The sequence below is a fragment of the Haliotis asinina genome, chromosome 15 (assembly GCF_037392515.1).
Source record: "Haliotis asinina isolate JCU_RB_2024 chromosome 15, JCU_Hal_asi_v2, whole genome shotgun sequence".
Classification (NCBI taxonomy): Eukaryota; Metazoa; Mollusca; class Gastropoda; order Lepetellida; family Haliotidae; genus Haliotis; species Haliotis asinina.
The window spans coordinates 11,200,740-11,227,720 of record NC_090294.1 but is presented as its reverse complement, the minus strand read 5'-3'; the positions used below and the strand labels follow the sequence as shown (position 1 = coordinate 11,227,720).

Sequence of the window (26,981 nt, the reverse complement as noted above, 5' to 3'; positions counted from 1 at the left end):
CGAATGCAAAGCGATGGAAAGGAGATAACTCTGAAACTGCATTTCTTGTCTGCAAAATCTAGCTATTCCCTACAAGAAGTTTTGCACCCGTGCCTCAAACCATTCCAAATTATCAGTCATATCAAGATGAGTGTTGAACGTGATATGTTAAAACGTCATACTATAGATGAAGCTATATTGTTTCATACCCAAGCTCCGATCGCTGCCGCTACTACAAAGGTAAGAAAATCAAACAGAGCATATCAGGTACTTTTCGTACTATAACCAGTTTACAAACTAAATGCCATTATCAAATTAAATCGTTTAGGTCACTGTTCTTCCTGTATTTTAAGAAGAGCCGTTGTTTCAGACTGGTGCTCTTCTCCATGGCCCCTCTTCAAAGGTAAGTAAATCCAATAGCTTACACCAGGTACTTTTTACATCTTTACCTGTTTAGGCAAACTAAAGTGTTATAATCAAATCAAATCGTTTAGGTCACTGTTCTTATATTATACGAAGGTGCATTGTTTCAGACTGGTGCTCCGCCCCATGGCGCTACTCCAAAGGTAAGTAAATCCAATATCTTATATCAGGTACTTTTCACAACTTTACCAATAAGACACAGTAAAGTGTTATGATAACACAGAGCCGTTGAGGTCTTGAAGCTTCTTTCTCTGGGTCCATTTGTTTAGATTACAAAACACACCAAAAATGAGATTACTGGAAATGTTAGTACAGGTGGATTGTTAGCATATTTGAAACCCATGAATATCCGGACTAGAATTGGTCTTCAGCATGTGTTTTTGTAAGAGTCGAGTAACGGGATCGGATCTTCATGCTCGCTGATTTAGTTAACGCATGTCAAGGTATCCAAGTCGCGTTATCGGGCCCATCAACCGACCACTGCCTAATAGCTGGAATATTGCTGAGTGCGGCGTTATATAACAAATGAACAAAACAAAGGCATATTTCGATCATAAAAAATAGCCCCCATTATACCACTGCTTGATATTATCAGGCTACGTGTTACTAGTTTATGTTGATTTTAGCAGAATTCATTTTAAAAGGTTTTACGCTGCCACTAGCAGAACGCGTATGACTTGATCTAATAAATGTTGACATCAGTAATTGAAAAGTACCGATTCTGAATGACTCGAGGTTCACAAGTTAAAAATAAATATAATTAGTGAAGTGACAAGGTGTTACTTTATTATCTCTAGTGTTAGATATTAGTGTGAATTCTTGTGGTTGTGAAAACATGTACACAAACAATATGGATCTACCGCACTAAATTAGCTTCCTTTTGGATTCGTTATACTGGACCGTTCCTAATTTATGGCAAGGGGAGGCGGTGATTTTTTTATGCAATGTCTTGTACAATGTGAATGATCTCCTCCCCTATAATTTACGTACCACAAGGTGTTGCAACACTCAGATCTAGCAGTATATGAAAGTTACCAGAGACCCCGTGACGATAACGTGATTCATGCTTCGTCCCGCTGCGGGTAGGATACCCTTTATCGCAGTAGGGCAATTTATCTGAAATAAGGGAAAAAGTACATTGTTGAATTCGATAACATTGACAGCGCGTGTCATTTCCATGTTCTAATCAACCAGGAGCAAATACCTTTTACTAATTTATTAAGACGTCAGGTCTGGCATGATTGTGGGGTGTGCTCAGCGTTGCATGGATCGCTTCACGTTCTCGTGGCAGTGACGCCGTACACATAGGCGGTTCCAGAGGGGGAATTGCAGGGGTGACCCACCCCGACACCCAATACACCCTATGTCCTTAGCGTGTACTTCGTCACGACTTGGAGACACCGTGTCAATAGCTCCAGGCTCCGATATTCAAAGGCACTATATCACACCACACGTCTCATAAATAATGCACAAATAATGTATTCTCTCTATATTTCTTAACTAGCACCCCTTGGGGAAGGTATCATATAATTTATTTCCCTTGTTGCGGATTTAGATTTAAACTTTAAATTAAAAAGTTGGAATAGAAAGGAATTAAATAGACTCCCGCGCCCTCTACCGTCCTTCAGAAATTGCAGTGATTGTTTTCCTATGCTTATGCTTACATTGAGACGATAGGAAGATGCACAGTGACAGGAATTCGGTGGAATAACGACAGTCATGGATTAGCAGAGGTTACTTCTAACGAACTGTCATGGTTTCCGGGTGATGGTGTTTTATAAGCTGGCGATCGGTAGCAATAATGTAGTGATCTACATGTCCACTTGAATATTGCATTAAGAATCATATAAACAGTAAAGGCTGGACAAATCTTCCTTGAAATAATTCTTCATCGAATGATTTCTGAAAATCGTTCAATTACTCTGAAGTATTGGCTATTATGATTATTTTATACACGTGTGAAATATTTCTTAAATTAGAAAATATATATCTGTCATCTGTGGATAATTGCGTCCGGACCAGAAAACGCAGTGATTGACAATGTGGTCACAACGGAATGCTAAATGATATTTCGTTTGACCTGGTCAAACAGCTTGATGGATGAGCGGTATTTTGTTTCAGAGCACTGCAACGTCCATGAAGGTATCGGCGTCAGTCTTAACAACAGCTCTCATCGCCGTCCATCAACTTATCCGCCAGCCTTGACCTTCCAAGGCAGCATTGAACGTTCCAGAATGTCAACACGTCCCTCAAAGAATGATGGTTTCAGTGTAGAAATCTGAGAAATACGTGTGTTTATTCTTGATTCACAAAGACCTGTATTGTATGTGATTTTCAAGTGATTCACAAAATATGGACATTTCAACTTCACTAATAAAAAGTTCACTATTAGGGAATTTGTCAGCCAGGTTACAAACATAATGTTAAAATGGCCAGACTGAATGTGAATGCCTTCACGTTACAAATGTCTATGTCCATAGCACAACCATTTTATCCATATCAGATACATCGGGTCATTTTAGAGTTTATGTGACAGTGATGTTATTTGGAAGTTCGAGGAGTGATCAAAATATTTCCAACACTGTTATGTTAGATATGTGGTGTATATTTCCAATTTCGGGACACCGTTGACAATAATAGTTATTTTACCTCACACATAAATGTTGCTTTCCGAGTGGCTGAGCGCTCTTCTATTATTTTCAATGTTCCCTGCTTACAAGCAAGGTGCATTGAAATGCACCCCGTTGGCAACTCATTCGGTACTTCGTGAATGTACTTCTTTACTCGAATAACATTGACTCACGTATGATGTACGGAAATTACCGACGTTTTGGTGGAAGTTGGTGGAAGGGAGATAACTCTAAATCTGTTTTTTCTTGTTTCGTCTGCAAAGTCTAGCGATAACTACGAAAAGATTTGCCTCGCATTCGAATAAATAAATTTTGACAAAACGTTCAAATTTAGGCCGGGTGAGTACTAAGAAGAGAAATTAGAAGAGAAATACTTGCGGCAGGACAACAAGATGCAAATTTTGAATCGTTTTATTCACACAAGTTCGCTGAAGTGTACGATCCGATACCCGTGCATAAAAAAAAGTTACAAGAAGTTTCGCACCCGTGCCTCAAACCGTTCCAAATTAACATTGAGGTGTTCGGTAAGATAAATACGTTGTCCACTGGTCCCTCGGTGCCCATGTGTTGATGTACCCTCGATGTTTGTTAATATTCCCCTTGGCCTTCGGGGTCTGGGAACACAAAAATATATCGAGGGTAAATCAATACATGGTCCCCTCATGACCAGTGAACAACTAATAAAGTCAGATGCCAAGTGTGACTTGGTTTTTAAAGGTTTATTTTTGCCTTGCCTTTGAATGTGTTTGTGAGGTGACACGTGTGGTAGGTGTTTTCGTGAAACGCATGGTATTATTAGTACTGTATGTAATTTATTCTCATCTATAGGAATGACATTTTCAATAAAACAGTTTTGAGAAAGAAATCTTGCTTGTGTTATGGAGTTTTTTCCGACATTTTCACTGCTTTTGCTTGCTTTTGTTTAGGCTAATAAACACGAACAGCAGATGCATGCCATGTTAGGGAACGTTCATATAATAAGGATGTGGTGGTGGTGGTGGTGGTGGTGGTGTGTGTGTGTGTGTGTGTGTGTGTTGGTGCCTGTGTGCGTGCGTGCGTGCGTGCGCGTGTGTGTTGATGTTTATGGAGAGTCATAAACAACAACATGAATGGGCCCCCTAAGAGATGTATACAAAGTAACCCACACCCCCGACTCCGACCCCCTACAAGTCATACGAAATCAGTTACCCCCACCCCAACCCTCCTAACCACTAGAGTGAATATAGCCCCTTTCTTTGGTCAAATGTTCTGAACGAAATTTTGCAAAATATTCCATGCTGCTTAAAGGTACAGTGTACACATGAACTGATGTATTGTAAAAGAAATTCGTTAAGTAGAAAAGATTATTATCAGGAGTTTAATAAATGGTAAAAACAATTGAAAATTGGCGAATTCGTAACAAAACTTTACATAAGGTTTCCATGAGTAACCCGTATAGTTTCAGTTCAGTCTATTCTCTAAAAAGACAGAATACATATATGCGACATACAATATGCACACAAAACGATTAAGATGACACTATATTCGTGTGATATAGACACTTTAATGTAAACATGTTTACATAACTTACGAAATACATAGTCGTCTTTGAAAATATACTTTTTTGCATGTGAAATGGACAGATGTTTCACAGAGGATATAATTTCAGATGATATTTTACTTGATTTAAGGAATATGTAGTAATCTTCATATGTAATGACTTTGAGTTAATTTTTTATTGTGACTCAAAGTGTGATGACGGTCAAAGTAATATCACATTGAGCCTAGAATATAGGAAGAAATATTTCTACATGACTTGATGGTGATGCAGACAAGAGTTAGTCAACGTTGACTCCGTTCGACGAACGTATATAAAATACACCTGGTCCTAGATGTTCGAAGCTCTCTTTTAAGATAGTCGTAAGTTAATGTTTGTGTATGGCACTTTCGACTATTTGAGTGCTAAGAGAGCTTCGAAAATCTAGGCCCTGGTACACAGTGTGCAAACCTATATCACACGTGCACAATCGGATGCTGACGATTATATAATATTAAAATTTATCCGAATTTACAGGTGATTTCATGCATTATATATGTTCTAATGTAAACGATTTATCACTTGGCCAGGTTTGTGATATTACTTTCGACAAAATCAAATTAATAAAACTTGGAACAATTCAGTTGCTTAGCAACTGAGTGTAATGTGTTCGGAGTGATGATGGATAATTAGCTGATCATGTAATGAAGCTGCTAAACAGTAACTGAATCGGTAGTGAAATCAATTTAATGACAGTATGCCTTCTCGTCCCTGTGGCCGCGAGGAAGAGGGTCCGTTCAGAAATCTGAATCTTGCGGTTCCAATCCTGCTGGGGACCTCTGGATATAATGTTAAACGTTAAATTTTTCAGTTGATTTCAAACACTCACATATCATCTGAACTTAAATATGGATGCTAATATAGAGTTACAGTAAAACCGACAAATAGGTCTTACAAAAAGTGAAACCTGGAAATAAGTCTTACTCTCAGAAAGAAAAATCTGGTAGCAAATAAAACCCTCAAATGCGGTTATTGCGGGAAAAGAAATCATGTCTAAATATATAGTTACAATCACTCTCTAGATTCATAATAACAGGTAACATCTATGTGAAGGTGTAGCGTAGGACAATTAGGCAAATAAAACTGATGGTGCCACTTAGGTAGCTCGTCATGTCAGTTTGAGTTATATTTCAAGTGTTATAGGATTAACTAAAAAATCGGAACATACTCGAAGTAACGGGAAAAAAACTCTTTCAGAAAAATCAGCAAAAGAGAAATTTCGATTGAAAAATAAAAATCTATGCCACCAGACTTTCCTATGAAACAAGTGTTGCTATGGGTACCAAGTATGCACAGCTCGTTGTTCGCTCATTTGTCGATTTTCTTCAGTTGTCCTCCATAAAGGGTACGTGGCTGTCGACATGGACGTGGTCTAGCATGGTTTGAACAGACCGCTGATCAACCTTGCAATGACGTCAGCGTCAAGGACTAATATGAAGACACCTGTGACGGCTAGTAGCACTACTCCTATATTACCAATAGCTTGGGCAGATGGTCGTTCGTCTTTTGCTGACGTCTTCTTCCTCTTGAAGCTGGACAGTGTCGTCTTTTTGACGATCAGTTCTTTTATCAGCTCGGAATGGGAAGCGGCGCGGCTTTCCAGGTTAACACATGGACATACGCAGGTAGCTGGAGTTCAGAATGCAGTGAGTTAGAAATTTAGGTCATCGATTGCTCGTAAGAGCGAAGCCTTCAGCTGTTTCCACATTTCACAAAACACGATAAAAACGTGTGTTTTGGGTATAGCAGGATGAGTAATCTGGCATAAATAAGAGCAGCCTAGGATGGCCATGATCAACATAGTACCATATTTTACAATTTTTTCTGTCTCTGTTGAACTTGTAGTAAATATGCTGAATGAACATACCATCTAATTGATTCTAGACGACTGATTCATTATAACAGATAGGTATCAGTTTCAAGGATTAGTTGTACACTGAACCAGAAATATTTTAAAGCTGTCTAACATATGGCAGTAAGTTTTGGACGGTTACCTACATAATATGAAACAGAAAAGTTTACCACAACGGGCTACATTTTCTTTTGTTCAGAACTAAAGACAACTCTGTTTTCATTTATTATTGATTACGAAATTATATACTCACTGCTGACCATCCTGCTTGTAGTTGCACGTACATGATCAGCCAAAGTAGTAGACGACACATGTAGGATGTCAGTTGAATACGACGCTGGGGATTGTGGACCTTCCGTTGAGCCAGTCGCGATCAGGGTAGTAGAAGACACCTGCAGTATGTCAGTTGAATACGAAGATTCTGATGGTGGAACTTCTGCTGAGCCAGTCGTTGCTCCATCCATAGTTCCGGTAGTTGTAGACATAAGCAGTGCATCGCTTGAATACGATTCTTCTGAAACTGAACCCTCCGTCTGTCCAGTCTTATCGGTCTTTCTTTGCGTGTGACCAGAAAGAGAAAAAGTGTCTTTGATAATGTCGGTGGAAGTCACACCCTGGGGAGGATCATTTGTCTTTTCTTGAATAGCTGAGGAAGGTAATGCTGCCGTTTGTGAAATCATTCTGTCAACATCAGTGTTCATCATAGAGGATTGTAGATGATAGGAAGTGGGATGAATTCCTGTGGTGGTTACCATGGTGACAGATGATGAGAAAAGGGAGGAGGTAAGCCCGTGGTTAGTTGCCGAGTGAGCTGTATCCGTGAATTCATTCGACTTTGATCGGTCAGCTAGACCTTCTTCACATGAGAGGACAAAAGGTTCGTCCCATGATTCCATTGTAGAGTCGATAATTGTTTGGTCTGGGAAACACAAAATGACGAACTGTGAACACTTGACGTGCCTTTGCGTGTGTCTCTGATGCAATTTCGCGAACACCTGGCATTATGGCATGTGATAATGATTCTTAAACAGATGTCTATCACAATAACTTCAGGCGGAAGGGTAAAGGCTTTGTTGGCTGACCTATATGTGAGTGTGGATGTTGTTTACGCAAAATTCAGTTGAGTGAATGAACGGACGCGGGTGGTCAGGCTCACTTACTTAGTTGGCACATGCCATCGTATCTCAATTGCGTACATCGATACTCATGATATGGATCACTAGATTGTCTGGCCCAAACTCGAATATTTTACAGACCAGAATTTACAGAAAATTGTCTTTAAATATGCGTCTATCACTCAGTCAGTCAATAGAGTGTCGTTGGATAAATCATGACCCGCAGTTGCGGAGACCACTAACACAACATGTATTCTAATATTGAGTGAGTAAGTTTAGTTCCACTCCGATTTCAGCAATATGCCAGCTATATCACAGCGGGGACACCAGAAATGGTCTCCCCACATTGTACCCATTTAGGGAATCGAACCCGGGTCGTCGACGTGACGAGCGAACTCTGTAACCACTGGACCTCCCAAATGAACCGGTTAAAAGTGAGAGAAAAGTTAAAATTAGAGAATACATTGTCAGGATAATACTTACAAGAATGGCACACCTTTATGCTGAGAGGTGAATGTACTGCTGTTGAATTTGAAAATATGAGTAACTCCCCAAGATACAGCTCGCATACTTCGCTTTCATAGTAATAGGCAATGCACTGTTTTTCGTCTTGATATTCAAGGCAGGCTTTCTGACAGTCACTTTCAGCGGACATCGTGACTGGGGGCGATCGCACGATCGATCCGGAACTTAAGACTTGGGGGTTTACGGCTTGGAACACACACGTCTCTGCATCTGACGGTGAAAGATTCCAGAATGTAAACAGAAATACTGTTTACAGTACAGTACGATAATACGTAATATCTGATAAATCAAACCAGAAAATATTACGATGCTTTACGGATTCATTGTGAAGAAATATGTGTCTACAAAAATCACGGTTTTTGCAAACTTCAACAAACTTGAACTTGCCTTTTCTAAATAGAGCACTTACAAAGGGGTGTCCAATGCGGGCTGTTTAGACTGAAGTTCTGTGACCTTTTCGCGAACAGTCATTCCTAGAAATATTTCTAGACCAAATGTTGAGATATTATTAAAGTCAGGTAATGTGTTACTCCTAACGTCCTCATCCATACTGAAAAACTTGATCATGTTGAACACCAGTGCTTGTCACATTCCAGGACACCATGTGGGTAATATTCACGGTCTATGGCCATGTGGACGATGTTTCAACAGTGGGGTCAACCTTGTTTGTTTTAGTAGTCTGATACATTGTGTGGCTAGTTCCATATCAACACGAATTTCTGGAGGCGTGTCATGCTGGAAAATACTGCTGTTGAGGGATCATCATTCTCTTCTAACAGAGGCTACACCTGCCATAGCCTCCTACGTTTAAAGATATGACAGGAGTAACCACTATTGGAGGAGACTGACAGATCCTAAAAGATGGCGATATTTCCAGTATTTCGCCTTGGACTAGAAAGATTAATATTCATGACTCATCGAGTTCAACTCCAAACAACAACTGGAACCTATTGTATTGCGATTTATTTGTCGAAATCGACACAGAAATCTATCAATGGCTCTTGAATACGTCTACAGTAGATTTTGCTGCAGAACTATGAACAAGTAGATTTTAGTATATATATATATAAAAAATTATTGTAGCCATCCCCTGCCCTCCGAAAAGCTTACCTACCTATTCTTTTGTGAGATCTCTCATGTTTTTCCTTGATACTGGTATTTTATTATTTTTAAAAATAGTCATATATGGCCTGGCTGCCAGTAAGAGAGAATGGCTAAAGCACCAGATGCATCTAATTGGTGTCAGTACCTTGAATTTCTTCACAAAGGATTTTGAATTCTTTCGAACAGTAATTCGTTTTGAACTTGAAGCCTTTCATCATTACACAGAGCTGACTGTCAAGAAAGTTGGGTTCATCAGAATCCCAAGGAGCACGCTGATGGTCTCCATATGGCTTGCAGTCCGTCCAGTGATAGGTCGTTCTGCCAACTTCAGTGCTAGCAAGTCCAATCCACACAATGTCATTACTAGGGAATCTGAAATGACGCAGATATGAAATATAATCTCAAAAAAGGAACGCATAGGTGCATGTTAACGAATTCGATCTGCTGACTGTAAAGTGACATGGCACATGTCATTTCAGATTGGTTACAGCCAAGTTTCACAGTATAAAGGATGTTAAAATGTTAAAATTAACCTTTGTAGCTTATAGTGCAGTGCATAAAGACGTCCGTTCAGAGTTGACCGTTGTCTTTAATATCTGTTATGGCCACTATGAGCCCCCAAAACAGAACCGTCTCTGTATTCATGTTCGAACTTACGGACTTAGGATGTGTGAGACGGTTGATCTACTGACTGACTGACTGACTGAGTTTAGTTTTTCATCGCTTTAAGCAATATTCCACCGGTATCACGGTTGGGGACACACGAAATGGGTTTCACCCCCACATACCCATGGGGAACCCGTTTCTTCGGTGTGACGAGCGAATTTTTAAAACCGCGACAGTTGATCTGCCATCTGGGATTCCGGTTGACATTCACGAACGTGTCGGTCCAGCCATCACACCAATGTTCGATGGGGTTTAATTCGATGGGGTTTAATTCGGGCGATTTGGAAAACCATGAATGCAGTGTAACATTCTTATTTTGAAGATACTGAATAGTGTCACGTGACGTGTGAGACCTGCCATCATCTAGCTCGGATGGTCGTCAATGATCGCAACCCTAAATAATCCTTAAGGTTCAGTCTCTGTACCAAGTGAGTGAGTGAGTGAGTTGAGTTTTACGCCGCACTCAGCAATATTCCAGCTATATGGCGGCGGTCTGTCAAAAGTCGAGTGAGGACCAGACAATCCAGTGATCAACAGCATGAACATCGATCTGCACAGTTGGGAACCGAATACATGCGTCAACCAAGTCAGCGAGCCTGACCACCCGATCCCGTTAGTCGCCTCTTACGACAAGCTGAGTCGCTTTTTATGGCAAACATGGGTTGCTGAAGGCCTACTCTACCCCGGACCTTCACGAGTCACTCTGTACGTAAGAGAAGTAAATCCATGTAAACAACACCACTATTACCATGTACACCTAAACAACACCACTATTACCATGTACACCTTAACAACACCACTATAACCATGTACACCTAAACAACACCACTATAACCATGTACACCTAAACAACACCACTATTACCATGTACACCTAAACAACACCACTATTACCATGTACACCTAAACAACACCACTATAACCATCTGCACCCAAACAACACCACTATTACCATGTACACCTAAACAACACCACTATTACCATGTACACCTAAACAACACCACTATAACCATCTGCTCCCAAACAACACCACTATTACCATGTACACCTAAACAACACCACTATTACCATGTACACCTTAACAACACCACTATAACCATGTACACCTAAACAACACCACTATTACCATGTACACCTAAACAACACCACTATTACCATGTACACCTAAACAACACCACTATAACCATGTACACCTAAACAACACCACTATAACCATGTACACCTAAACAACACCACTATAACCATGTACACCTAAACAACACCACTACTACCATGTACACCTAAACAACACCACCATAACCATGTACACCTAAACAACACCACTATTACCATGTACACCTCAACAACACCACTATTACCATGTACACCTAAACAACACCACTATTACCATGTACACCTAAACAACACCACTATTACCATGTACACCTAAACAACACCACTATTACCATGTACACCTACACAACACCACTATTACCATGTACACCTTAACAAAACCACTACTACCATGTACACCTAAACAACACCACTATAACCATGTACACCTAAACAACACCACTATTACCATGTACACCTTAACAACACCACTATTACCATGTACACCTAAACAACACCACTATTACCATGTACACCTAAACAACACCACTATTACCATGTACACCTAAACAACACCACTATTACCATGTACACCTAAACAACACCACTATAACCATGTACACCTAAACAACACCACTATTACCATGTACACCTAAACAACACCACTACTACCATGTACACCTAAACAACACCACTATCACCATGTACACCTAAACAACACCACTATAACCATGTACACCTAAACAACACCACTATAACCATGTACACCTAAACAACACCACTATTACCATGTACACCTAAACAACACCACTATAACCATCTACACCTTAACAACACCACTATAACCATGTACACCTAAACAACACCACTATTACCATGTACACCTTAACAACACCACTATTACCATGTACACCTAAACAACACCACTATTACCATGTACACCTAAACAACACCACTATAACCATGTACACCTAAACAACACCACTATAACCATGTACACCTAAACAACACCACTATTACCATGTACACCTTAACAACACCACTACTACCATGTACACCTAAACAACACTACTACTACCATGTACACCTAAACAACACCACTATTACCATGTACACCTAAACAACACCACTATAACCATGTACACCTAAACAACACCACTATTACCATGTACACCTAAACAACACCACTATTACCATGTACACCTAAACAACACCACTATTACCATGTACACCTAAACAACACCACTATAACCATGTACACCTAAACAACACCACTATTACCATGTACACCTAAACAACACCACTATTACCATGTACACCTAAACAACACCACTATAACCATCTACACCTTAACAACACCACTATAACCATGTACACCTAAACAACACCACTATTACCATGTACACCTTAACAACACCACTATTACCATGTACACCTAAACAACACCACTATTACCATGTACACCTAAACAACACCACTATAACCATGTACACCTAAACAAGACCACTATAACCATGTACACCTAAACAACACCACTATTACCATGTACACCTAAACAACACCACTATAACCATGTACACCTAAACAACACCACTATTACCATGTACACCTAAACAACACCACTACTATCATGTACACCTAAACAACACCACTATAACCATGTACACCTAAACAACACCACTAGTACCATGTACACCTTAAGAACACCACTATAACCATGTACACCTAAACAACACCACTATCACCATGTACACCTAAACAACACCACTATAACCATCTACACCTTAACAACACCACTACTACCATGTACACCTAAACAACACTACTACTACCATGTACACCTAAACAACACCACTATAACCATGTACACCTAAACAACACCACTATAACCATCTACACCTAAACAACACCACTATTACCATGTACACCTAAACAACACCACTATTACCATGTACACCTAAACAACACCACTATAACCATGTACACCTAAACAACACCACTATTACCATGTACACCTAAACAACACCACTATAACCATGTACACCTAAACAACACCACTATTACCATGTACACCTAAACAACACCACTATAACCATGTACACCTAAACAACACCACTATAACCATGTACACCTAAACAACACCACTACAACCATCTGCACCTAAACAACACCACTATTACCATGTACACCTAAACAACACCACTATAACCATGTACACCTAAACAACAGCACTACTACCATGTACACCTAAACAACACCACTATAACCATGTACACCTAAACAACACCACTATAACCATGTACACCTAAACAACACCACTATAACCATGTACACCTAAACAACACCACTATTACCATGTACACCTAAACAACACCACTATTACCATGTACACCTAAACAACACCACTATTACCATGTACATCTAAACAACACCACTATTACCATGTACACCCAAACAACACCACTATTACCATGTACACCTAAACAACACCACTAAAACCATGTACACCTAAACAACACCACTATAACCATATACACCTAAACAACACCACTATAACCATGTACACCTAAACAACACCACTATAACCATGTACACCTAAACAACACCACTATGACCATATACACCTAAACAAGACCACTATGACCATATACACCTAAACAACACCACTACAACCATGTACACCTAAACAACACCACTATAACCATGTACACCTAAACAACACCACTATTACCATGTACACCTAAACAACACCACTATAACCATGTACACCTAAACAACACCACTATAACCATCTACACCTTAACAACACCACTATAACCATGTACACCTAAACAACACCACTAACACCATGTACACCTTAACAACACCACTATTACCATGTACACCTAAACAACACCACTATTACCATGTACACCTAAACAACACCACTATAACCATGTACACCTAAACAAGACCACTATAACCATGTACACCTAAACAACACCACTATAACCATGTACACCTAAACAACACCACTAGTACCATGTACACTTTAAGAACACCACTATAACCATGTACACCTAAACAACACCACTATAACCATGTACACCTAAACAACACCACTATAACCATCTACACCTTAAGAACACCACTACTACCATGTACACCTAAACAACACTACTACTACCATGTACACCTAAACAACACCACTATAACCATGTACACCTAAACAACACCACTATAACCATGTACACCTAAACAACACCACTATTACCATGTACACCTGAACAACACCACTATAACCATGTACACCTAAACAACAGCACTACTACCATGTACACCTAAACAACACCACTATAACCATGTACACCTAAACAACACCACTATAACCATGTACACCTAAACAACACCACTATAACCATGTACACCTAAACAACACCACTATTACCATGTACACCTAAACAACACCACTATTACCATGTACACCTAAACAACACCACTATTACCATGTACATCTAAACAACACCACTATTACCATGTACACCCAAACAACACCACTATTACCATGTACACCTAAACAACACCACTAAAACCATGTACACCTAAACAACACCACTATAACCATATACACCTAAACAACACCACTATAACCATGTACACCTAAACAACACCACTATAACCATGTACACCTAAACAACACCACTATGACCATGTACACCTAAACAACACCACTATGACCATATACACCTAAACAACACCACTACAACCATGTACACCTAAACAACACCACTATAACCATGTACACCTAAACAACACCACTATTACCATGTATACCTAAACAACACCACTATAACCATGTACACCTAAACAACACCACTATAACCATCTACACCTAAACAACACCACTATAACCATGTACACCTAAACAACACCACTATTACCATGTACACCTTAACAACACCACTATTACCATGTACACCTAAACAACACCACTATTACCATGTACACCTAAACAACACCACTATAACCATGTACACCTAAACAAGACCACTATAACCATGTACACCTAAACAACACCACTATAACCATGTACACCTAAACAACACCACTAGTACCATGTACACTTTAAGAACACCACTATAACCATGTACACCTAAACAACACCACTATAACCATGTACACCTAAACAAGACCACTATAACCATGTACACCTAAACAACACCACTATAACCATGTACACCTAAACAACACCACTAGTACCATGTACACTTTAAGAACACCACTATAACCATGTACACCTAAACAACACCACTATAACCATCTAGACCTTAAGAACACCACTACTACCATGTACACCTAAACAACACTACTACTACCATGTACACCTAAACAACACCACTATAACCATGTACACCTAAACAACACCACTATAACCATCTACACCTTAACAACACCACTATAACCATGTACACCTAAACAACACCACTATTACCATGTACACCTTAACAACACCACTATTACCATGTACACCTAAACAACACCACTATTACCATGTACACCTAAACAACACCACTATAACCATGTACACCTAAACAAGACCACTATAACCATGTACACCTAAACAACACCACTATAACCATGTACACCTAAACAACACCACTAGTACCATGTACACTTTAAGAACACCACTATAACCATGTACACCTAAACAACACCACTATAACCATGTACACCTAAACAACACCACTATTACCATGTACACCTAAACAACACCACTACTACCATGTACACCTAAACAACACCACTATAACCATGTACACCTAAACAACACCACTAGTACCATGTACACTTTAAGAACACCACTATAACCATGTACACCTAAACAACACCACTATAACCATGTACACCTAAACAACACCACTATAACCATCTACACCTTAAGAACACCACTACTACCATGTACACCTAAACAACACTACTACTACCATGTACACCTAAACAACACCACTATAACCATGTACACCTAAACAACACCACTATAACCATGTACACCTAAACAACACCACTATTACCATGTACACCTAAACAACACCACTATTACCATGTACACCTAAACAACACCACTATAACCATGTACACCTAAACAACACCACTATTACCATGTACACCTAAACAACACCACTATAACCATGTACACCTAAACAACACCACTATTACCATGTACGCCTAAACAACACCACTATAACCATGTACACCTAAACAACACCACTATAACCATGTACACCTAAACAACACCACTACAACCATCTGCACCTAAACAACACCACTATTACCATGTACACCTAAACAACACCACTATAACCATGTACACCTAAACAACAGCACTACTACCATGTACACCTAAACAACACCACTATAACCATGTACACCTAAACAACACCACTATAACCATGTACACCTAAACAACACGACTATAACCATCTGCACCTAAACAACACCACTATTACCATGTACACCTAAACAACACCACTATTACCATGTACACCTTAACAACACCACTATTACCATGTACATCTAAACAACACCACTATTACCATGTACACCCAAACAACACCACTATTACCATGTACACCTAAACAACACCACTAAAACCATGTACACCTAAACAACACCACTATAACCATATACACCTAAACAACACCACTATAACCATGTACACCTAAACAACACCACTATAACCATGTACACCTAAACAACACCACTATGACCATATACACCTAAACAACACCACTATGACCATATACACCTAAACAACACCACTACAACCATGTACACCTAAACAACACCACTATAACCATGTACACCTAAACAACACCACTATTACCATGTACACCTAAACAACACCACTATAACCATGTACACCTAAACAACACCACTACTACCATGTACACCTAAACAACACCACTATAACCATGTACACCTAAACAACACCACTATAACCATGTACACATAAACAACACCACTATAACCATGTACACCTAAACAACACCACTATTACCATGTACACCTAAACAACACCACTATAACCATGTACACCTAAACAACACCACTAAAACCATCTGCACCTAAACAACACCAGTATTACCATGTACACCTAAACAACACCACTATAACCATGTACACCTAAACAACACCACTATTACCATGTACACCTAAACAACACCACTATAACCATCAACACCTAAACAACACCACTATTACCATGTACACCTAAACAACACCACTATAACCATGTACACCCAAACAACACCACTATAACCATGTAAACCTAAACAACACCACTATAACCATGTACACCTAAACAACACCACTATAACCATGTACACCTAAACAACACCACTATAACCATGTACACCTAAACAACACCACTATAACCATGTACACCTAAACAACACCACTATTACCATGTACACCTAAACAACACCACTATAACCATCAACACCTAAACAACACCACTATTACCATGTACACCTAAACAACACCACTATAACCATGTACACCTAAACAACACCACTATAACCATGTAAACCTAAACAACACCACTATTACCATGTACACCTAAACAACACCACTATAACCATGTACACCTAAACAACACCACTATAACCATGTACACCTAAACAACACCACTATTACCATCTACACCTAAACAACACCACTACTACCATGTACACCTAAACAACACCACTATTACCATGTACACCTAAACAACACCACTATGACCATATACACCTAAACAACACCACTATTACCATATACACCTAAACAACACCACTATGACCATATACAACTAAACAACACCACTATTACCATGTACACCCAAACAACACCACTATTACCATCTGCACCTAAACAACACCACTATAACCATGTACACCCTTAAACAGGAGCATTATAAACATGTAAATCTTAACAAGAGTAGTAAAACCATGTAAATATAAACAACAGCACCACATTCATGCAAGGAGAAAAAAGATGGTCGAGTGGAGAAAAAAGGAAACAATTGCTTAATTTTGAAGAAATAACCACCCCAACAAAAAATTTTTGTTGTTGTTTTGTTTTTCATGACTTTATAGTGGGTGTGTCGTTCCTTACAGGTGTTTCAATGGAGTTAGGTCATAGTCATTGTTCAACTGGGCGAGTCTCCAGCCTCTGTATTCGCAGAAGCTTGCCGCATGTTCCCAACTCATACTCGTCTCTCCGTGATGATACACCACAGCTCTTGATGGCGCAACACTTCCACTTGCTGAAACGAATTAACACTGGCGAATAAAGTGCTCTTAAACAGTGTAAGTAATGTTCCGTGATACTGGCACTATGACTTTCATGTAAGTATGTATAGTAGTTGTAGTCAAAGAAATGTACACACAACGTACTAACGAAGCAATGACTTTACGATGGGATTGTTTTCGTTCTAGCTGTCACAGTCAAAGAAATGTATCCACAAGGTACAAACGAAGCAATGACTTTACGACGGGATTGGTTTCGTTCTAGCTGCCGTAGTCAAAGAAATGTATCCACAACGTACTTACGAAGCAATGACTTCACCACGGGATTCGTTTCGTTCTAGCTGTCACATTCAAAGAAATGTACCCACAATGTACTAACGAAGCAATGACCTTATGGCTGGTTTGATGTACGTACATCTGGCGGTCGTGGTAGAAATATGTTCACGCTTTTATGCCCTTTTACTGGCACTGGTGGTAGTCTAGTGGTTGATGTCAAACAAATGTGTTGAAATCTTTCTGACTGGTTTCATTTACACATTTCTCGTGGTCATAGTGAGACAAATGTGCTGTGATATTAACCAATGCCCAAACTATGGAATCCGAGAAGGGACATTGTCGCGTTGTCGCATTGTCACGTTGGCGCCCTCTCAAAAACAAGCAAAATGAGGTGAAAATTGATCAAAGCACGACAACGCGACATTTCGTCTATTTGTCGCATTGTCACGATGTCGCGTGTCGCGTGTCGCGTGTCGCGTTTGGAATAACATTTTCTCTGTTCCTCCAAAGTGCGACACGCGACATAGTGACACTTTTCAAGGTCAAAATATGTCACGTTGTCGCATTGTCGCTCTATCTAAGATGTGTGAAGAAAAAACTAAACATTTACTAAAACGCGACACGCGACAATGCGACATTTTGTCGTGTTGTGGCCCTTTTCGATTACCGGTGCGCATGTGTAGAAAGTCAATTATAGTACGCATGCGCAGGAAAGGTTAAACTCTATTTCATACTTCAATGGTCTTTTTGCTACTTCCAATGGTTTTTGAAATGAAGTAGTGCTCGAAATGGCAGTTGGGCTGCTTTTCTTGAACTTAATGCAAATCTTCATTGTAGGTTTGAAAATTATTTATATATAAATGTATTTAGGCAATCAAGTGTGTTTTTAGTTCTTGTTGGATCCTGCCTTAATTCTTGGGCGGTGGGGTAACCTAGTGGTTAAAGCGTTCGCTCGTCACGCCGAAGACCCGGGTTCGATTCCCCACATGGGTACAATGTGTGAGGCCCATTTTCTGGTGTCCCCCGCCGTGATATCGCTGGAATATTGCTAAAAGCGGCGTAATACCAAACCGGTACATAAGGTACTACAGTTGAGTGATCGTACTCCCATGGGTGAGAGCACAACAGCCAGGGAACCTGCACTTCAGAGGATGTCAGGTCAAACTTACGGGACAGGTTGAAAGAGATTCGTTTGGGAGACAGAAACCCCGACGTGAGGGTCGTGCTACGTCTTCATCATCGTGCTGAACGTCTTCGCTATCTAGAAGTATAATATTTGTTTTATAGACATTGCCTTCTTCTAAGCTCATGCACTCATTACTCATGTACAATTTCATGCACTAAAGTCTATTTAGGGACGAGTTATACATGTTTGAAACTTTTCGCAACAGATTTCTCGTCTATGCGTTTATCTATTCGGATAGTATATCACAATGAAAGCAGTCCATTTGTATGGCGTTTTCCCATTATCACGTTCAAAACCGACCTAAGTGCCTTTGAGGTGTCGGGTGGTTAAGTGATATCTCATTCCACTTGGTATCCGTCCACTGATGGCTGAACGATACAAGTGCATGTGTAAGGCTGGATATAGTAATCGTAAGAGAAAATTATGAGGTATATTGTGAATCAGACTATGTGCAGGATTAATAATATAGGAAGAGTGAGAGGAGCGGAGTGGAGTGGAGGGTAGTGGAGCGTTGCGGAGCGAGAGGAGTGAGGGAGTTTAAGCTGGTTTCTGACACTACACGTGTACGCAACTCTACCAAGTGATGTAATTGTTTCTAATATCCTACTGCTAGCAGTCCATTTGTAAGACGTTTTCCCATTATCTCGTTCAAAGCCGTCCTAAAGTGTCATTGAGGTGCCGGATGGTTAAGTGATATCTCATTCTACTTGGTATCCATCCACTGCTGGCTGAACAGATGCAGATTTCGAACAAATTCATCAGCGTCGGACAGGACTGTACCATGAAACTGTCAAGAGCCACTCTATGGAACATAGTGACCCATTCGAGGATATCACCTGATGTTTCTGCCGATGTGGCTTGAATTTTAACAATATTTCAGTTTCTCACAACCTGTCATCACAACCTGTCATCGAAATTTCCAAAGTGATTCATGTGTATGGTGCTGGGATTCGAACTTATGATAATAGCTATCTGGTGTGACTAAGAGACTAGCTCTGAACAGCAAATTGCCCCGAGTGTCGCGTTTTAGTCAATTTGTTAAATGCATACTATGGTCAATATTTTAATATAGCGCGACACGCGACAGTGCGACATCGCGACATTTTGATGAAATGTCGCTATGTCGCATTGTCGCGGGTCGCGTGTCGCGTGTCGCGTGTCGCGTGTCGCGTGTCGCGTGTCGCGGGTCGCGTTTTAGTGAATTCTTACATGTGTTAGATAGTGCGACAGTGCGACAACGCAACATATTTTGACCTTGAAAAGTGTCACTATGTCGCGTGTCGCACTTTGGAGGAACAGAGAAAATGTTATTCCAAACGCGACACGCGACATCGCGACAATGCGACAAATAGGCGAAATGTCGCGTTGTCGCATTGTCGCGCTTTGGTTAATTTTCACCTCATTTTGCTTGTTTTTGAGAGGGTGACAACGCGACAATGTCCCTTCTCGGATTCCATACCAAACTGAAATTCGCCCCGCGTACTTGGAAAAGTGCTATTGCCGAGTAATTCAATACTTCAGTAATTTTTCCTGAACCCAGCCTGTGTCTATAACAGTGAATTGACCTATGATCTACCCTAGCTCCTCACAACGTACCTACATATATATATATATATATACATGTATATATATATATATATATATATATATATATATATGTATGTATGCTCACATCCATATTGTGTGTGTGTGTGTGTGTGTGTACACCTTGTACATATATATATATATATATATATATATATATACGAGGGGAAGTCAATATGTTCATAGAACTCGATATAAAACAGAACACAATGGTTGTGATATTGGTTTTATTTTTCAATATAGTCTCCCTGAACCTCGATGCAATTTGCCCATTTGTCTTTGAGACTGTCTATGCCCTTGAAATAGAAGTCTTCAGATTGGTCCCTCAGCCACGCCTCTGTTGTTGCCTTGAGGTCATCATCATTGGCAAATCTTGTTCCACGCAAGTGAGATTTCAAATTGCGAAACAGATAGTAGTCGCTGGGGGCCAGATCTGGACTGTATGGGGGATGGTTTAGTTGTTCGAAGCCACATTGTTGAAGAGAAGCTTGTGCAACACGGCTCTTGTGGACTGGTGCATTGTCGTGGAGAAGCATGACTCCAGCTGTCAACTTCCCACGCCTCTTCTCTTTGATGGCCGCTCTCAATCTTTTCAACAAGTCAGCATAGTAAGCCCCTGTGATCGTAGTTTTAGGTGGTTTATAGTCTATGAGAATCACACCCTTTGAATCCCAGAAAACGGTTGCCATGATCTTGCCAGCAGAAGGTTGTGTTTTGAACTTCTTGGGTGCAGGAGAATGCTTGTGCTTCCACTGCATGGATTCTTGTTTGGTTTCGGGATCCCAGTGATGAATCCAGGTTTCATCCCCAGTAACCAGACGAGCATGAAAGTTATCAGGATCAGCGTTGTAGATGTCCAACAGCTCACGACTGGATTCAACTCTCTGGTGACGATCATGTGCATTTAGGTTACGAGGGACCCATCTTGCGGATACCTTGGACATGTGCAGGTGTTCATGGATCACTGTGCAAACACTTCCATGTGAAATGCCACACTCTGAAGCTATCTCGTCCACCTTTATTCTCCGATCGGACATAATTAAGCGTTGGATCCGGGCAATTGTATCTTCTGTAATGGCTTCAGAAGGTCTTCCTGACCGTGGGTCATCTTCCAAGGAGCTGCGACCTCGCTTAAACTCAGCTGACCATTTTGCCACAGTGGAATATTGAGGGGCTTCCTCGCCATACACATTGATCATGCGTTTGTGGATTTCGGTTGCATTCACACCTTCTTTAGTGAGAAACTTGATAACTGCACGAAACTCAGTTTTGGAGGTTTCCATGATTTGTGCAGGGTAATCGTCTTTTAAAGGCTCTAACTCTCAAGTAAATGCTCGAGGAAGGTTGGGTATCAGTATACAGAGTCACAGATGAATCAACTCAATAATGACACCAATGACAACATCACCAAGGATATATCAGCACCCACTTCTATGAACTTATTGACTTCCCCTCGTATATATATATATATATATATATATATATACTACCGACAAGAAATAAGGGAACTAATGAAATAATAGCGAATTTGAAACTGCTTTAAATATCCACTAAATCAATTTTAGGCGTCAAGTTCAATATCTGGTGTGTCCCCCATGTTGGGCAACACATTCCCGGCACCTTGATGGCATGTTGTTAATCAATTTCCGGATGGTTGCCCGTGGTATTGCCCGCCATTCCTCTTGGAGAGCTGCACCAAGCTGGGCCAGGTTGGCGGGTCCTGGGTCCCTGGTGTACACCCTTCGACCAAGAACGTCCCAGAGATGTTCAATTGGGGACAGGTCTGGGGACTTAGAGGGCCAGTCCAATGTCTGGATACCTTCTTGTCGGAGATAAGCGGAGACAATTCGGACCCGATGTGGTCTGGCATTATCATCTTGGAATACAAAATTTCGGCCGATAACTCTAGCCAATGAAGCCACAACAGGACGCAATATTTGGTCAACGTATCGCTGACCAGTCATGGCTCCGTTAATGATGACCCAATCTGATCGTCTGTCATGTGTAATCCCAACCCACACCATGACATTACCACCTCCATATCGATGATGGTCAAGAATTGCTGCTCTGGCATATCGCTCCCCGCTCCGACGCCAACAACGTTTTCTGCCATCTGTGAATCGTAGGCAAAACCTTGACTCATCAGAGAACATGGTGTAACGCCAGTGGCGCATAGCCCGTCCCTGATGCTGCCTAGCCCATGCCAATCTTTGGCGCTTATGGTGAGCTGAAAGGGTGACACCCTTAAAAGGCCGTCTTGCTTTCAGACGAGCTTGATAGAGTCGGCTTTTAACGGTTGAGGTTGAAATGCGTCTTCCAGTGAGTGTGCGGAATTCTCTATTGATGGCAGGGGGCGATTTAAACCTATCGCGTAGAGCAATTAAACGTAATGAGACGATCCTGTCGGGGTGTCGTTGATTTTGGTCTACCACGCCCAGGTCTCGTTGCAACCCCACAGGTTTGACGGTACTTATTACACAGGCGTGAAATTACACTTTTTGATTTACCCATCTGCCGGGCAACTTCACATAATGATGTCCCCCCCCCCCCCACCCCCTACCCCCCACCCCCCTCTATCAACCCCACAATTCTCCATTTTGTTGCTTCACCGAGATACTGAGTGGCATTTCTGTCAGTAAGTGTCAATCTCTATTGCATTAGTGATTGCGACTTCTCCAGTATATTTACAGGAGTTAACTTCTGTATGCACGTGTAGCACGTGCTGGGCATGCATTATGCGAAATTCCATTGTCATTGGATGTTACGTTTTGGAGATACGCCACGATAACGGACCCTGTCACAGTCAAAGTCATCTACATTCAGTTTCTTGGTTCCCTTATTTTCTGTCGGTAGTATATGATAATACTGCATAGACTTATGACCCATGACCCTGGACTAACTCATGATCCATTTAGTAACTAACTATTAGCAAACTATTAGCCCTACTGTATTTATTTAAAGGCACTATATCAAATCAAACTTGAATGATGCATTTATCTCAATAATACTATCAGCCCTCTGGGAAAATACCATATAATTCCTTCCCACAGAACATTACGTATTTAGATTTCAATATCAATTAAGAAGTTCGAATGAATTGATGCAATTTGCATTAAATGGACTCTACTGGCCGAACATTATGTCACGCGAACCCCATAGAGTTGTGTCCCTTGGAGCGCTCTTTACGAATATCCTACCACAACCACGACTACGCAAACACCGACAACATCACGTGATTTTGATGTGGAGCAAACATTGTTTACATTCCGTGTATGGTCAGTGTTCTCTGTTTGGAAGCTGTTCGCCTCGAAGTTTCAATTATCGATTTCAGTCTTCTATTATAATAAGTCTGCTATTGTATCCGCAGGAAGCTAAAGGGAATGCGTATGCTCCAATATATGTAACATAGGAAAAACAGTGTCGAAAATGTTGTTCCATGTACACCTAAACAACAGCAGTATAACCATGTAAATCTAAACATTGTTCCTGTAAGTATTTACCGTAAACCACCGATGACACCTTGTGTAGATATTCGACGACTGACTGGTGTGCACCGATAGATTTATACTTCAAGGGTAACATGGAACATTATAGTTTAACTTTGCACTAATTATCTTTTAACAGTTCCAACTATAATAACTGTGTGATTGATTCTTACATTCAGTAGATACAAATTGATCGGAATATATGTTTAACGCAATTACCTTGCATCGAACACATGAATAACTAACAGCAACGTACCAGTGGGTAGCACCAGACCAATTAGAGAGATGGCTAAATTAACTGGTAACATGGTCGCGTTTGTCCTGGAAAGAAAGGAAGACACGTTACACATTGATAATATATACTAGTGCTCAAAAGAAAGTATACAGTGTGTTTGACCAAACCTGAAAAGGAAACAAAAGCATATATGAATGAACATTTGTTTAATTTCAATAGAGTATTCATTTCTGAAGCAAATGTACTTAATTTTGTTTCGTACGAATATGAAAGACGTGTAACTGAGACTGAATGACACGTGGCAACATGCATGAACTTTTTCATTAAACAACAACGCGTTTTTCTGCTAAATGTCATCACATGTTTTATCAATAGACATTGATGAAGCATTGATGACATAAGACGACGGATGACGTTAGGCGTGATCCGATGCCATTCCTGTAGGAGACTGTTCCACCTGCTGAGCGGTGACGCGTGTATTCTTCTGGCTTGTCGATCCAGGTATTCCCATATGCGATATGTCAAATTCATGTCGGGAGAACATGCTGACCATGCTGAACTCTCTCCCATTTAACCTCCAGAGTGCACCTACGCTATCCGTGTTTAAATCAGGACTAAAAACTATCTCTTCCAACGCTACCACTAACCGTACCTACTGTTGTCCGTCGTGTGCATATGCATATATGTGATACGCGCTTTGAGCTTTTAGTCTGAGTGAAGATGGGATGGGCTATGGCGCTAAATAAGTACTTGGTATGACAGTAGCCAGCAATAACGATGTGGTGAACTCTCTATTTTCCCTCTTCTCTCTCTCCCTCCCTCCGCCTCTCTCTCCCTCCGCCTCTCTCTGTCTCTCTCTCTCTTTCTCTCTCACTCTCTCTCTCTCTCTCTCTCTCTCTCTCTCTCTCTCTCTCTTTCTCGGCTTTCTTCTTCTTTTTGCGCCTCCGAGAACAGAAAAGTGACTTCTGGAAACCGCAGTAAATAGGGGTGACGATGGGAGGAAAAATAGCACACAATCATAACACAGGGACATATATTTAGGAATATCAGGATTAAAACACCTAATTATGTGTCCCGTATTAAGGAGGAATCATGTCTTGGATAAGAAAAATATTTTTGTACATTCGTTAGTTCGTGAGTGAGTGATCAAATAGGATTTTACGTTTCAGCAGTGAGCCAACATTTTTCACTTCCAGGGACACAAGAAAGGGGCTTCACACATGCGAAATCGAAACCTCGGTGTGAAGAATGGGAATGTCATTATATTTTTAATGCGCATTTATGACTCAATAAAACGTAATGCATTGGCAAAAAGTGTGTCATATATATTAGCAACATTTTAAAAACACTTATATGATAATATGTAGTTAATTAGGGAGTAAGTGAGGGAGTGTGTGAGTGTGTGAGTGAGCTTAGTTTTACATCACTTTTAGCAATATTCCAGCAATGTCACGAGTCGGACACCAGAAATGGGTTTCACACATTGTACCCATGTGGGGAATCGAACCCGTGTCTTCGAGCGAACGCTTTGACCAAAATGCTACACCACAGCCCCTTCAAGTGAGTGGGGTCTGGTCACAGAGGAGGCAACAGAGAATCACGCCTTGCGAGGAAATGGAGACACTAGTGGTTGGTATAATAATAGCGAACAATAACGAAAGTCACAACAACTTTCAATCACCTACCTTTACTACTAGCACCTTCGACACAATCCTCCCTCCGACTGAAGCGGGGCGCGCCCCATGTCTTCTAGCCTTATCCTAGGATGTACTGGCTTTAAAACTTCATAATCTATACACAACGTTTCTATGATAACCAATCTGACTTCTTCAGTCGTTACACTTCGGTGTTTTCGCTCCCTTAATTGGATCCTCAACGTTTTTAATTTGAGTCAGTCGAGCAGTGTTCCAGAACATTGGTAAATGCAAGCAAATGTTCTGAGCGTGAGAATCTTTTATACCGGCACCTTCACCTAAGTCCTTCGGT

At 40.5% G+C, this 26,981-nt stretch overlaps 1 protein-coding gene across 1 annotated transcript; it reads right to left on the bottom strand.

Annotated features, from left to right (window-relative positions):
- Positions 1-4,555: 4,555 nt before the first annotated feature.
- On the bottom strand, positions 4,556-26,736 carry LOC137265680 (serine-rich adhesin for platelets-like). Its single transcript, XM_067801110.1, has 7 exons — positions 26,681-26,736; positions 25,017-25,081; positions 18,096-18,246; positions 9,350-9,576; positions 8,059-8,310; positions 6,714-7,379; positions 4,556-6,237 (listed from the first exon to the last, which is right to left on the bottom strand). Exons 2-7 carry the CDS (start codon positions 25,066-25,068, stop codon positions 5,981-5,983), a joined length of 1,605 nt encoding a protein of 534 aa, XP_067657211.1. The 5' UTR covers positions 25,069-25,081; positions 26,681-26,736; the 3' UTR covers positions 4,556-5,980.
- Positions 26,737-26,981: the final 245 nt, after the last annotated feature.